The 13724-nt window shown below is 45.3% G+C and overlaps 2 protein-coding genes across 3 annotated transcripts; both read right to left on the reverse strand.

Moving 5' to 3' along the window:
- Positions 1-9: 9 nt before the first annotated feature.
- hsd3b1 (hydroxy-delta-5-steroid dehydrogenase, 3 beta- and steroid delta-isomerase 1) lies at positions 10-3601 on the reverse strand. Its single transcript, XM_086123019.1, has 3 exons — positions 3445-3601; positions 2874-3038; positions 10-2164 (listed from the first exon to the last, which is right to left on the reverse strand). The coding sequence occupies exons 1-3, from the start codon at positions 3599-3601 to the stop codon at positions 1356-1358; spliced, it is 1131 nt and encodes a 376-aa protein (XP_085979145.1). The 3' UTR covers positions 10-1355.
- Positions 3507-13026, reverse strand: LOC147198558 (kelch-like protein 9). 2 transcript variants are annotated; one of them, XM_086123012.1, is made up of 13 exons: positions 12891-13026; positions 11835-11888; positions 11220-11350; positions 10814-11013; positions 10588-10720; positions 9715-9911; positions 9556-9631; positions 8872-9438; positions 8620-8799; positions 8298-8411; positions 6527-7012; positions 3720-3758; positions 3507-3611 (listed from the first exon to the last, which is right to left on the reverse strand). In XM_086123012.1, exons 2-12 carry the CDS (start codon positions 11837-11839, stop codon positions 3739-3741), a joined length of 2109 nt encoding a protein of 702 aa, XP_085979138.1. In that variant the 5' UTR covers positions 11840-11888; positions 12891-13026; the 3' UTR covers positions 3507-3611; positions 3720-3738. The 2 variants fall into 2 exon arrangements, with proteins under 2 accessions (XP_085979138.1, XP_085979139.1); XM_086123013.1 differs by lacking the exons at positions 3507-3611; positions 3720-3758 and having other exon boundaries at positions 4372-7012.
- Positions 13027-13724: the final 698 nt, after the last annotated feature.

The following is a 13724-nucleotide window of genomic DNA, read 5'->3' on the forward strand; positions in this document are numbered from 1 at the left end:
ACCGCAATGTGAGTTTTGAAAAAAATCATTATTTTAATGACTTAAAAATTAAAATAGGAAGTACCATTAGCGCTTATGATGAAAAAAAAATCGCTCTAACCAGATTTGTGTAACGACAAAAAGTGCTTCCGCATTCCTTGCGTCAAACAGTACAAACAATACAGAAGTTATGTTTTACACATTCATTATTTTATCAAGTATCAATACTGTAGTTTTGTTTTAATTTCATTGGTTATGTTGTACTCTTACATTCAAAGTAATTTTTTAATTACTTTTGCATATTTGGAGATACTTGGCAAAAAAATAATAATATATATATACATATATATATATATCACTGCACACTGAACCTTGGCCATTTGCAGGGGATAGGGACCTATGAATAACAAAAATCTGTGGATAATTGGTCAATTAAAATTCATTGGGGAAAAAATGTTTGCATAATACACTGACATTCATTTAATATACGTAATTTTACACACAAAAAAAGATATTGACAAAATTAGATTAAAAAAATGATTAAATGTTTTTGTAATCAGTAAATAGTGACTAACAACACATAATCATGTTGTAAAAACACTAGTCGGCTTTGCTCAATTTATTCTAATTTAGTGGTTTCAATGATACTTCTGGACCACCGCAGTATTCCTAATTGCTGTGAAATGACTATATTATTATTTCTGCCAAGGAGGTGATGTTGCCATTAGTGTGGCGTTATCATTATGAATATTTTTGTTGACAACAACATTGCTGCCCTTTCTCAAGCTCTATGCAAACGTAAATGTTTGCCTGGCAGCCATTTCATGACCTGGTTGCTGTTCAATGGACTCTGGCCTGGTTCACAACAGCTTCTGTGTGTGTGTGTGTGTGTGTGTGTGTGTGTGTGTGTGTGTGTGTGCGTGTGTGTGTGCTTGCCACATGACAAGTTGTTGCAGTTACGAGCAGCTGTTTCCAAATCATAAATGATGACTAAAGATAAAAATGTTTCCTGCTCTAATGTGTCAAAGCAAACAAATGACTAAAGTTAAAATGAAACTTCCTCTCTTTCGTTTATGTTGTAAATCAGGATACCAAGCGAGTTGTATGTCCCTGCTTTGATGTGTTTTAAACAAATGTGTTTCAATTCAACATACTCTTTCTTTGTAGAAACTCAATTGACTCTTTTCTTTGTTTGACTTTAGACTACCTGGGGGTGCATCACCTTGGAATGTTTTAATTGGTTTTGTCCAATTCCACAGGAACTTTCTATGGGGCAATTCAACTCAATTTAGTCTTTCTCTTTACGTTTTAAATCAGGTTACCAAGGGAGTTGGGCTTCTCTTTCTTCAATGTTGAAACTCCCGCACGAGTGTGTTTTACTTGGTAAATATTTTCTCTCGTTGTTTAGGCAGCTGCTGCGCCAGCCAGCGGGTGGTGTTGCTTCGCGCCTGCTGCCAGGTGTACTTGGGCGCGTAGCCCAGCTCGCGCTTGGCCTTGTCGTAGGAGAAGCTGAAGGGCGTGTTCAGCAGGGTCAGCAGCTGCCGGTTGATGGGTGGCACCACTCGGCGGAAGGGCCGCAGGATCAGGCACGCCATCTCCCACAGGAAGCAGACGACATAGAACAGGCGCAGGGGCACCACCATCCTGTCCTGGATGCCGAAGCCCAGCGGCGACATGACGACGTAGTTGAAGTCCGAGTAGCTGACGTGTGGCGTGTCGTCGGACACGAAGTAGAACTTGCCGGCCACCTGCTCCCGCCGTTCGGGGTCTCGGAGGCAGCGGGCGGCCTGGAGGTGGGCCGCCGCCACGTTGCCCACGTAGACCGGGTTGACTTTGGCCTCCCGCAGGGACATCCGGTAGAGGACGTCGCCGTTGCGCACGCCATCCGCCATGTGGTTGAGCAGGAAGCGGCAGTCCTCGCCGTAGATGTACATGGGCCTCAGGGCGCAGGTGGCCAGGCGGCCGCCGTTCGGCAGGGCCTGGCCGTCGTAGCCTAGGGTCTGGTCCTCGGCCTCCTTTTTGGTCTTGCTGTAGGAGGACTTGAGGTGGGTGCGGTAGGCCATATCTTCGTTGCCATTCACCACCGGCTCGCCCTCCATGTTGGGGCCCATCACCTCCACCGTGCTGGTGTAAATGAAGGAGGCCACGTTCTCCTGGACGCTCGCCTCCAGGAGGTTTTGGGTCCCTGGAACACCAAGGCAGGTTCACCCACGTGCCAGCTTTTGGTGAACAAGTTCAAGATACAAGTTGGAACATCTCAAACGTTGCCTGATTTGGGATCCCTGTTTTTGCTCCATTTCGGTTGGCTCCGGTAAGCCTGCCAGCACCAATTTGGCGTTGGACTTCACACCAGACTTATTTGAAAAGGAACAGAGTCATTTAAGGCACAATAGACTCTTAATTTGCTCAGTTCCTTTTGTTGGGATTTTTGTAACATTTATTTTCTGACACTTACTGGGACAAGCTAAGAAAAAAAAGACCCTTATTTTGGTAGTTTACCACTTCCTGTTTTGTTCCATTGCCGCTCTGGTCGGCCTCTCTGCCGCAATATTGAGCATCTTCACGCAACACTTATTTTAAAAATCCAAACTTTTTAGTTGAGCCCAGAGTTTAAAGCAAATATGGTGTATCAGCACTTAGCTGTTATGCTGCACGCAAGTTTGTATAAACTGCCAATAGAACTCAAGTCTCTCTTCCTCTTTTTGTTCCATTGCCGTGGGCTTGACTGAATTATCAGATGCTACACTGAGCAGCTTTTGTGAACAAAAGATTTGGGTCTGGTGTGCCTGCTGTGGTGCATTTGAGTGTCACGTGTTGGCAGGAAGAAAGGAGCACTGAGCGAAGGCAGAGAGTGCTGCCTTGGCCAAGCCGAGCATCTACATATGGGAAAGCACCTTTGACATTGACACCGTAGATCTCGCTGGGCTCGATGGCGTCGGTGACATCAATGATGGCCGCGATGTGGAAGACCACTGTGGCTCCCCGACACGCTTTCCTCACAAAGTCGGAGTCTCTGATGTCGCCTTCCAACACACTCAGCTTGATGTTGCCTCGACTTTCTGGAACGCAGAAAATTCTTTAGAGCTATGCCAAGGCAGAGGAGCTCTAATTCCTGCAAAATCATTGAATTATGGGGGATATTGATTTTATTTTCACCCCCCCAAATTCATCCAAATGTGTTGTCAGTGTAAAAAAAAAAAAAAAATACATTTTTGTTCACTTCCCCTTGAAACACAAAACAAATGTGTTATTTTCTTTCAATTTGCCTTTCTATTGATTTTTTTTTGTAATCCAAAACATGAACAATTTTTGGGATATACTCTTCTCAAAATTTTAAGACCTTTGTTTTCAATCAAAACATACATTTGCAATAATTTTATTTTTCTCCTAAATATAACAATTATTTATAATTTGTTCTGTTTTTCATATAGACAGCGATGACAACCCAAGTCAAATTTTTGTTACCTTCCAGACTTTGCAACAGCTCTTCTTTGACGTTGATGTCGACGAGTCGGATCTCGCTGAGGTTTTTCTCCTGGTCCAAGAGCATCCTGATTAGCGTTTTCCCCAGGAAGCCACATGCTCCCGTCACTACGCATACGTCGCCATCCAAGGAACACATCGCAGGTCCTCTCCAGGAATACAAACCAAAAAGAAGAAGAAAAAGCGGGACTGAGGTGAGACGAGCTGGGCTGCTTTTTATAAGACAAACAATGTGGAGGATGGACGAGGATGCTTACAGGGGGGGAGGGGCCGAGCTCAGTTTGCCCGCCAGGAATCTGGAGGTTTAAAAAAAAAAAAAGAACTGAAGATGTTCAAATGTGCTACTTTTGATAAATCCTGACCCTGAGTTTGAAAATCTACTTTGAGACCCCGATTAACAACCCTAACCTGAACTTGATATCCTAACCTTTGCTTTAAAACCATATTTTGGAACCCTACGTTGGAACTCTAACCCTGTTTGGAAATCGTGCACTTGAAACCCTAAAACCTTTCTTGTTATAACTTGAATTTCTCACCATCACCCTATTCCATAAAAGCCAGAGAAAAAGCTTTTAGACAATGAGCTGATGTCATGTTGAGTCTTTTCCACGGGAGTTTTGGCCTTCATGGAATTTTTTTCTTTGTCTGGACAGCGATGCCAAAGTGGTGTCCTTATCTAAAATGTGTTCTTTTTTTCAGTAAAAAGAATCAAACTTGGGACATGAAGTTGCCTGACTTGAATGTTTTTCTCTTTGTTGTGGTTGCAGACCTTGGCCATGTCAGATGTCTGCGCTCTTATCTGAAGCGGAAGGACATGTAATGGAATGCGTGTGTGTGGAAATTGTGTGTGTGTGTGGTGGGGGGGGGGGGGCAGTGTTTCATTAAAAAATATATATAAATATATCAGCATCATGTTCAAAGCATCATGTTTTATTTGCTAAAATAGAAAGACACAAATTAAAAAATGATAATACTAGCCATGCTAAACATGCAGCCACTTAGCATGAAGTAAAAGGGGTCGGGAATGCGTGACAAGGGCAGTTATTAGTCGAATGTTAATGTTCGTAATCCTATCTTCCTATCTTGTAGCCACTGAGCAGGTTGGTGTGATGGTATCGGTATCGGAATGGGAATGTAAAAGTAGGCATTGAGTGACTCAAATCGGAAGTTTTCTGACGTTGAGGCTCAATAATGTTGACATGTAATCACCGAGCATCAAGACATAATGGTGGGAACATGTTAAGCAACCAAAAACCTAACTTATTTTCATCTTATTTACACTCACAAAGACAACATGGCCACCTGGACAGAACAGGAGGCTTTGTTGACGTTCACGATATTCTGCGCTAGTCGAGCTTGCGGAACGGAAGTTGTGGTTACCCGTTTTTTAATGAACATTGAACATTGGTCATCCTGGTATGCTGAGAACCTAACGCGTAGCCAACTAGCATCAAGACATATGACACAACCAGAAAATATCACACTGTTCACATTAATGATGCTGTAGCCACTGAGCATGTTGATGTATGACTATCGGAATTATGTAACATAACAGCAAAATCTCGATGTTGATGTTAGTAATACTAACATGTAGCCACCTAGCATTAAGACAATGTTGTGACAAAACCAGGAAATGGGACAGCTAGCATCAAGATACCATTTTGGGAATTGACACAAACACTGGTTTTGTGACCACAAAGATAGCAGTGGTCCAAACTCATGACGGAGCTCATGTTCAGACGTAACCGTGCCAAAATGAGCCACAGTGCAAAGCTTTGTCACTGCTGCACAAATGACGTTCATTTTAGGAGATTACAAACCGAGGGAAAATCAGCATGGTGCTCGCATTCCCTGAGGCTCCTCGACTCTTGGTGGTGACTGAACATTGCTTTGTTTCTTTGGTGTTTTGGGGGCGTGACCACCCAAAAATGGGATCAGTAATGGCTGTTCAATTTGTTGGCGATTAGCCCTCAAAGACAGACTCGCGTTAACAATGCGAAATTTGGTATGTGTCTTTTATGAGCAGACTGACAAGAAAGTCTCAAGAAGCCAGAGTTAAAAAGACCCAAAGTCTGCCATTTTGGTTCAAAGTGGCCATTTTAGGGTCATCTCGCAGGAAGGTTGCTACTGGTTAATAATGTCAGTAGGTCGTGGAAAATCGAGCCCCTGAAGTCAAATTCATTCACCAAGATGAAATTTGAGATGCATGCCTATCATGAGTAGCCCGACAAAAGTAGGTTTTGAGACACCATGCCTGAAGACACAGGAAGTCTGACATTTTGGTTCAAAGTGGCCCTTTTATGGTCATCTTGCAGGCACAATCCTCCTGCTGAAAATGCATGTGTTGTAGTTCTTTGAAAATCGGGCCCCTGGAGCCAAATTCGTTTAGCAATGTGAAATTTGGCATGCATGTCTGACATGAGTAGACAACCATAAAAGCCTTGAAGACATGATGCCTGAAAACACAAGATGTTTACCCCTTTGGTTCAAAGTGGCCATTTTCAGGTCATCTTGCAGGCCTGATCCTCCTGCTGTAAATGTACAGCGCATGTGGCAGTTTGTTGTACATTCAGCCCCCAAAGCTAAATCGACTTAGCTATTTGAAATTTGGTAGACCTGTTGGTTTTAAGTAGAAGCACAAAAAAAAAATCTCAAAAAGCCCTGGCTGCCATCTTGAGCTGTCTTTCTCCTGGTCAAAATATACATTTGGTAGTTTGTTGAAAGTTCAGCCTGCAAAGACAAATTCACTTGGCAGTCTGTAATTTGGGAGTCCAGTCGATCATGAGCAAACCCACAAAAAAAGTCTCATGAAAACATGCTTGAAAAGATATATGGTAGAACGTCTTCCCTTGTGGTTCAAAGTGGCACTTTTAGGAACGTCTTGAGGCATGTTCCTCCTGGTGAAAATTTGGTCGTTTGAGAAAAAATTCAGACCCTGAAGCCACTTGCTCTCAGCCACATAAAATTTGGTCATCATGCCTATCATGATGAGCTGAATTGACTCCTACCAGGATCTTTCAAAGAAACAGATTTTGTCCGATTCCTACCAAATTTCAGTTTTCACCTGTGGGCAAGGGTCCCTCCTGGATCTGAGCCTCGTCCACCGACCCCTCCGGCAGATGAACAGTCATGGTGCAGGCTCGAATCCCGCCCAGAGGCTCCAAGATGTCAAACACGCGGTCCCACACGTCCCCCTCGGGGTCGTACCGTTGCACGATGTCCACCATGCAGCGGCTGTTCCACGAGTAGCCGCCCACAACGTAGATCCGGCCCTGGAGGACGGTGACGCCCACGTCGCTTTGGCCCCGCGGCATGGGCGCCACCACCGTCCACTGGTTGTCGGCTGGGCTGTAGTATTCGCATCCCAGGACGTCATCGTAGTCGCTGCTGCCCCGGAAGTGGTTGCCGCCCATGACGAAGAGGCGATCCCCCACCGTGCACATGCAGTGTAGGCCCCGCAGCTCAGTCATGTCCGCCCGCCGCGACCATGCGTCCGCCGCCGGGTTGTAGCACCACAGCTCCTTCTGGAAGGTGTCGTGGGTGATTCCGCCTTGGTGACATCATAGGAAAGTGGGATATTCAGCAAACACGCCCAAGGCATAAAATAATTAAGCACCTTCGTAGGAGCCCAGGTCACTACGAAGGTGCGCCCAAGCGCAATTTTTGATCAACACAACTTTGATTATTGAGGATAAAAAGCATAATAGACCAAAAATTCAATGTTTGGAGCGGTTGTAAAAAACATATTTGGACACACAAATATGAAAGCTAAAAATCAAGGGATTTGCATTCTTTCCTGTTGGTGTCATGCGCTAATTTTGCATTTCTTAGGTTGTTTTTAGTACTTGTTGCTCATGCAGGACCTGTTGTCACTTCGGTTCCAGTTGTCCTTTCAGGGAAAATCAGTTTTTTTCTTCTGTGCTTAAGTACATTTCACACGATGTATATTTACCGGTAATCGTCAGGCTTTTTTTTTTTTTTTTTAATACAAGAATATGGACTTGGAGACTACTTACTAACAGAGTATAAAAACTTTAGCTGTGTGTGTGTGTGTTCAGCGCTATCGTGAGACACCCGTTTCCTGAGGCGGGACGAGGCCGGGTGCACTTACACTGACGAGCCGCCACAGCGACAGGAAGCGGTTGGTGACAAAAGGTCAACTCGAGCGCTCCGATGCGAAGGTGATCACGTGATCAAAATGTTTGGAGTCTTTGTGACTGATGAATGGTGCAAGATGAGAAGAGGTGTTTTAGCTATGAAAATATGTTTTCATTTTTCCATAATGCGTGTTATGTTTTTGCAAATGTTTATTCATTCAAGGAGATATCAGTATTTTTAAAATGTCAACATTTCAACTCTAAAGTAGGTCGGTGTGGTCTGCCATTTTTTTTTTAACATCGGCTCGTTCCACTTTGATTCATCTGGCCAACCTTCCACCCTCGGCCTTGAATGTCCCCGCTTGTATTTCTTTGGAGACAAGAAGTCCTTTTCTGTGAGGACGAGTAGTCAAGGCCGCTGCAAAGGCTGTGATTAAATGTTACGGCCACTTTGCTTCAAGTTCTGTTTATATTCCCGCATTGCATTGTGCCATGGCTGCAGGGTTTGGAAGGCTGAAAACACGAGTAAAAGAAAATGCATTCTAGCAAAGGATATAGAAATAAATTAAAGGGATCGGGGGGCAAAGCTTGGTTTGCTTTGGATGCAAATAAGTTGTTGTTTTTTTGTACACCCACCTGAGACCACATTTGACTCATTTCCTTCCTGGTTGGTCACGGCAAGCCAACTGCACGTTTGTGTTGTTGCATTTTTACAGGCTAATATTTGATCGGTGTTACCTGAGATGTACAACATGTCGCCATGCACCGTCCCGGCGTGCCCGTAGTGAGACTCGGCCATGCTGCTCACAAAGGTCCACTCGTTTGTCTTCAGGTTATAGGACTCCACCGAGTCTGAAATTTGAGCGGAAAATAGTTTAGCGTCAACTGAGCTTGCATGTGGAACGTTGGCATTTACCACTTTTTGCAATTTAAGACTGAACAACAAAAGGTGAACAATATTGAGTGGGGCTGGTGTGAAGTCAACTTGACCAACCATCTTTTGAGTAAAACTTCGGGCTAAAACTATTTCACGGATACTTTGGCTAAATAATCTGCTCACCGATCTCTCCCACCGAATTCCTGCCACCAATGGCGTAGAGTTTGCCCTTCAGAGCGCTCAGGTGGAAGAAGGTTCTCTTCTCTTTGAGCGAAGCGATCTGAAGCCACACGTTGAAGCGCGGGTCGTAGCGGTAGGCGCTATCGATAGCCGTTTTACCTTTGGTGTCGTACGTACTCTGACCTGAGAAGACAATGTGACGTCACCAAAAGAAACGTTTTAATTTCAACGCCATCCACGTTTTGCTACGCCCACCTCCGACGATGAAGAGAAAGCCGCCGAGCAGGGCCACGCCGTGCTGGTAGCAAGGCACCTCCATGGGCCTGAGGGCTCTCCAGTGACCCGTCTTGTCGTCGTACATTCTCAGCTCACGACTCACCACCAGCTGCTGCCGCATGACGCCGCCCAGCGCCACGATGTGGGTGGCGTCCGAGCGGATCCGCGTGCGCTCGCTTTGGAGGGCCGGCTGCATGAAGGGCATCATCTGGTAGTTACTGGCCTCCAGCAGCAGGTTGACGCAGGAGGTCTCGGAACGCATCAGCGAGTCGCTCTCATCGTCCCGGTCGTCGTCTTGGTGGGAGATCTGGATCAAGTCGGACGGGCTCATCAGAGGGAAGCGGATGTGACGCATCAAGGCGTAGACGGAATGGCGGCGCTCGGCAAAGTCGTGAGCCAGCCAGCCTTTGGCGATGTGGTAAAGCTCCATTTCTGAGAAGCCCTTCAGAGAGTTGCTGGCCAGGGCTCCAACGATGGTTTTCTCAGAGAGCTGCTGGTAGCGCCCGCACTGCACCAGGTCGGACAGGTTGTGGCTCACAAAGTCAGCTAACCCCCCCCCACAAAAAAACAGTAAGGGTTAATCATCTTTCTTATAGGTATTTGTCCATCCATTTAGTACACAAAACATTTCCAAGCATGACACAAATATATCTTCCAACCTACCGATGTTCTTCTGTACATCCTCCAGGAGTAAATCAGATGCGATGCTCTCCACCTCCACGCAATTATCAACCGTGATCTGGCTCGTGAGGAGACAGAGGCGAGGTGTTGGGACTCTACAATGGCGTTGTCTCGTATGTGATGAATTTGAGTGAGGCTCACCTCCCTGCTCAGAAGCTGATTGCAGAAGCTGAGCACCGGCATGACCTGCAAGAAGTTGGCGGCCTCCAAGGTGTCCTGAAGGTTGCTCATGTCCAGGCTGACTTTGGATGTGTAGATGAAGTCTAAAATGTTCTTGAGGCCCAACTTGGTGACACCATGCAGCTTGATCTCGCGCATATCCGTCTCGCGCATTCCCCCTGAACAGTGAAAGGTGGACTTTTTACTGTATCTGAGTCGATTTTGTGTTCTACTTGAGTATTTATTTTTCTGACCACGTTTTCCTTTTTCCCTCCCTGCATTTGAAAACAGATGTCTGTACTTTCGACTGCTTACTGTCAAAATAGGTTTGTTCATTTTTTTTTGACCTCCATGAATGACAGCATAATGTAAAAAAAGACAACTTGGAGTCTTCACAAGGCAGAAAAAATAAAACTGGGACGGCAACGACATGGAAGGGAACCAGGGAGCAGATGAAGGAAATGGATAATGCCCATACATGGCCTTCTTGAAAAGAAGTGTTTGATGTTGTCAGCTACAGCAATGATTTATGGTGAATCGTGTCTTTGCCTGCCAAAAAAAAAACAAAAAAACCCCCAGCAGCTTCTGGCATTCAAAAACCATCTTATCTGAAAAAAAGTACAGTGCAGAGGCTGTACTTGTTTTACTTCTGCCTTGAAGACCCAATAAAATAATTTCCTTTTTCTAATATGTTAAATATATTTGAAGGTAAGTGAAGAAGAGTAAATAAATCTGTATCAGTACTCAAATACTTTTGTCCACTCCGCTCCGAAACACAAAAGCACACGGAGAGCATTCAGCCACGGATGCCCAGCTCGGCAAAGCTTCATGTCTGCGTCGCAGACGATGACTTACCTGTGAACATGGCCTTGAAGTAGTCACTGCATGACGCCATGATGACTCGATGGACTGGAAAAGTTTCCTGACTGTCTCCGGGAACCAGCACCACATCGCACAAGATGTCACTTGCCCGGAAAGCATTCAAACCCTGTTGAATAAAAAAAACAGACATTGATAGATCATCAGTTGAGGCTCTCGACAAGAATCTCGGGCTGTGCGGGACTGGAGTCTTGGGTTGTACCTGTAGCACAGCTGAGCCGTGTTCAGCACTACTGAACACTTTGGAAAGAGGTCGAGGAGGCAGTTTGGGCTTGGTAGCTTTGTCTGGATGTTTGGGAGGCCTTTTCTGGGCTGGGGCAAGGTTCACCGGAGCTGGGGATGGAACTCGAGGCACAACCGGTGCTGGAGGTGGGGCTGGGTCTGGTAGAGGAAGTCGGTCACCTAGCACAACCAAACAGAACACTACCTCAACTCTGGGCAGCAGACCTTCTGGGCTCTTAAAAGATGATGTACAACACAACCAATGGAGAGAGATAGTGGCGTTTGATGAAGGGATCAGGGGTAAAAAAAAAAAAATCGGAAAGAAAAACCATCATTCTCAACCTTTTCTTCAGCGTTCTTCCACATGCGCGGTGGTGAGCACTCACCTTGCCCAGCCGGTGGGCCAGGGAGCGGCGCGGGAGATCTGTCGGGTTGACCCACCGCCCTGGATTGTCGCCTACCGCTCAAGCGGGAAAAGCGACGGCTCAGCCTCCCTGGTCCGCTCTCGTCTCCGACCCTGCGGCGGCAAAAACTGTGGTTGGTCACTGGGGCGCTACTCTCAGATGTTCTGTTCAGTATGTTGACATACTCGGCGCATATACAAAGCAGACAAATCAATTTCTAAAGAATTTAGCACAAGGCGACTATGTGCGCCTTCAATATCAAGACTGAAAATGACCAAAATGTCTTAACATGGCCACTAAAATTTATATGACCAAGTGAAATCAGGTTTTGAGCTTGCGGCGCTGAGTTCTAAGAATGAGGTTGGCGTTCTACTCTTGTCATTTAAAATTTCGCCACCATGGTCTGGCCACATGCAATGACGAAAAAGGTTTTGCGGTTAAGAGTTGTCCAGTACATTTGTGGTTCAAATTGGGTGGTAGTCAGATAAGAATTGAGCACGAGTCCTTCTTTGAAGGATCCCCGGAAACGGCCAAATAGTAGCTCCAAACCAAAATGTGAAACTTCCTGTGGCATATCGTGTGCACAAAACACCTTACCGCATGTCGTTGGCGTCGTGAGCTCGAGGGCTGTTACCACACTGGTGCGACTTCCTACATGGACGCAATGAAGAACAATGTTCAATTCAGTGTGTTCCCATGCAGGATTCTCTTTTTCGCATTCATCACCATTGAATGAATTCACTTCAGGAGATTTGACATCAACCTTGACCGCGATACTCCATGGTGACTCAACACCACCATGCTCGGTGCACAATGGCAAAAAAAAACGTTTTGCCCATTTGTCTACGATAGATGGTTGAAATGTGGTAGCAATGGGGCAAAATGGTTTCCAAAGTTCCTTTTAGCCCAATGGAACTGGCTGAGTAGCACCCCTGGAAAGTTTGAAAATATATTCTTCAACACAAATTGAATTGCTCAGCAAAAAAATGAGTAGGTGTGCTTGTCATACGGGGACGCAAAAAACATCTCGGGACCTCTGTATGAAATCAAACAAGAATTTGGCCATTTTGGTTTGAAGCGCATCCAATTTGTTTGCGTCGTTAGCTTAGGAAAAAAGTCACCAAAATCACTTTCTCTGACCAAAAAATAATGAGGTTTAAATCTCTATCGTAACAGGTTGCACAAAAAAAGTCTCGAGGGCCTATGCGTCAAATCGAAAAGACAATCGACCATTTTGGACAAACTCCAGCATTCATGTTTTGTGGGAATCCCTCTTACACAACACTTTGACTGGCTGACAAAAAGTCTCGAGCAACCCTGATCCAAATTAAAACAGGACATTCGGGGCGAATCCCACCAATGATTGCAGTGTGAATGAAGTTCCACGATTTGCACGGGAACCAATGTGCTGCCTACTCAACCGATTTCCAAACTTTCACAACAGTAAAACCGTGCATTTTAACAATAGGGGCAGTAAAACTTTTGACGTCTTCTCGATCCACCTGATGGTAAAACACATTCAATGCAAAACCTCATTCTGTTGTGCGCCAAAACGGTGCAACTCTGCTTCCTATTTCCAAACACACATTGTGACCAAGGAGGAAGTGTCAGCAAACTCTTGATTTCATCACAGCAAGCATTTTTCTGGCTTACCTGGCCGAAATCCTCCTGAGCAGACTGGACGCCAGTCCTCCTCCCTCCAGCCTGACGCTGTGGAAAAAGCGCTGCGGGCAACAAAATATCAGCAGCCCAGTCGCGAGGGTGGCATGTGTCGAGTCAAGAGCGTTTGGGCGACTTTTTACCGTGGCCTCAACGAGACCCAACTCACTTCCTGTGTTACTTCTCTTTTGAGGCCGCGCATTCCGCTGTCGTCGAAATTTGCATTTTGTGAGGTTGTGAGCTACGAGATAGAAATGATGCGGTCATTGCAGATATGCTCATTCGGGTTGTGGGTGAAGCTGGAGTTTCTCCCAGCCGAGTGAGTATTGGCAATAGAGGCTCCATCTCACAGGTGACCTTTAAGAGGATATCAGTATTGTCTATAGATGTACATCCAAGCTGGGCCACATACAGAAAGACCGAAGCACGGCAAGGGCCACTTTGAAATGTTTTTACTTTTTTTCTATTTTCTATTTTTATCAAGAACACCAAAATCTGTCAATCAAGGCAGCTCTCTATAAGGCCTCTACAAGATTTTGGGGTGGTCAAAGACCCTGTGACCCACCAGTATATCTCAGCCCCTGCACCGAACAGCAGCCGAATCCCATCTCGACATTCAGACCGAAAACAGGAGCAATATGTTGTAAGGTGACCATTTTTTAAAACAGCTACTTGGGAATAATTCATGTGATATTTTCACAATTTTGGACCCCGACACAGAGCAGAAGGTGGGGTAAGCCATTTTTTGCTTGTAAAAATGTGTCATCTTTGGTGCTATGAAGACAAAGGTTATTCCTAATTTAGTATTGTTGCATATTTATAAGATCC

Source organism: Hippocampus guttulatus, chromosome 11 (genome assembly GCF_054856545.1).
Source record: "Hippocampus guttulatus isolate MCC_2025c chromosome 11, RoL_Hgut_1.0, whole genome shotgun sequence".
Classification (NCBI taxonomy): domain Eukaryota; kingdom Metazoa; phylum Chordata; class Actinopteri; order Syngnathiformes; family Syngnathidae; genus Hippocampus; species Hippocampus guttulatus.

What these genes read in the sequence shown, in the direction of transcription:
- hsd3b1 (XM_086123019.1), bottom strand. Translation starts at nt 3,601, where the DNA reads ATGTGTTCCTTGGATGGCGACGTATGCGTAGTGACGGGAGCATGTGGC. An exon ending in GCTGTTGCAAAGTCTGGAAG is followed by an intron (nt 3,039 to 3,444) that starts GTAACAAAAATT and finishes TCTGCGTTCCAG; the next exon opens with AAAGTCGAGGCAACATCAAG. An exon ending in CTACGGTGTCAATGTCAAAG is followed by an intron (nt 2,165 to 2,873) that starts GTGCTTTCCCAT and finishes TTGGTGTTCCAG; the next exon opens with GGACCCAAAACCTCCTGGAG.
- LOC147198558 (XM_086123012.1), bottom strand. An exon ending in TGGCCCACCGGCTGGGCAAG is followed by an intron (nt 11,014 to 11,219) that starts GTGAGTGCTCAC and finishes TGGTTGTGCTAG; the next exon opens with GTGACCGACTTCCTCTACCA. An exon ending in CGACATGTTGTACATCTCAG is followed by an intron (nt 7,013 to 8,297) that starts GTAACACCGATC and finishes GATGTCACCAAG; the next exon opens with GCGGAATCACCCACGACACC.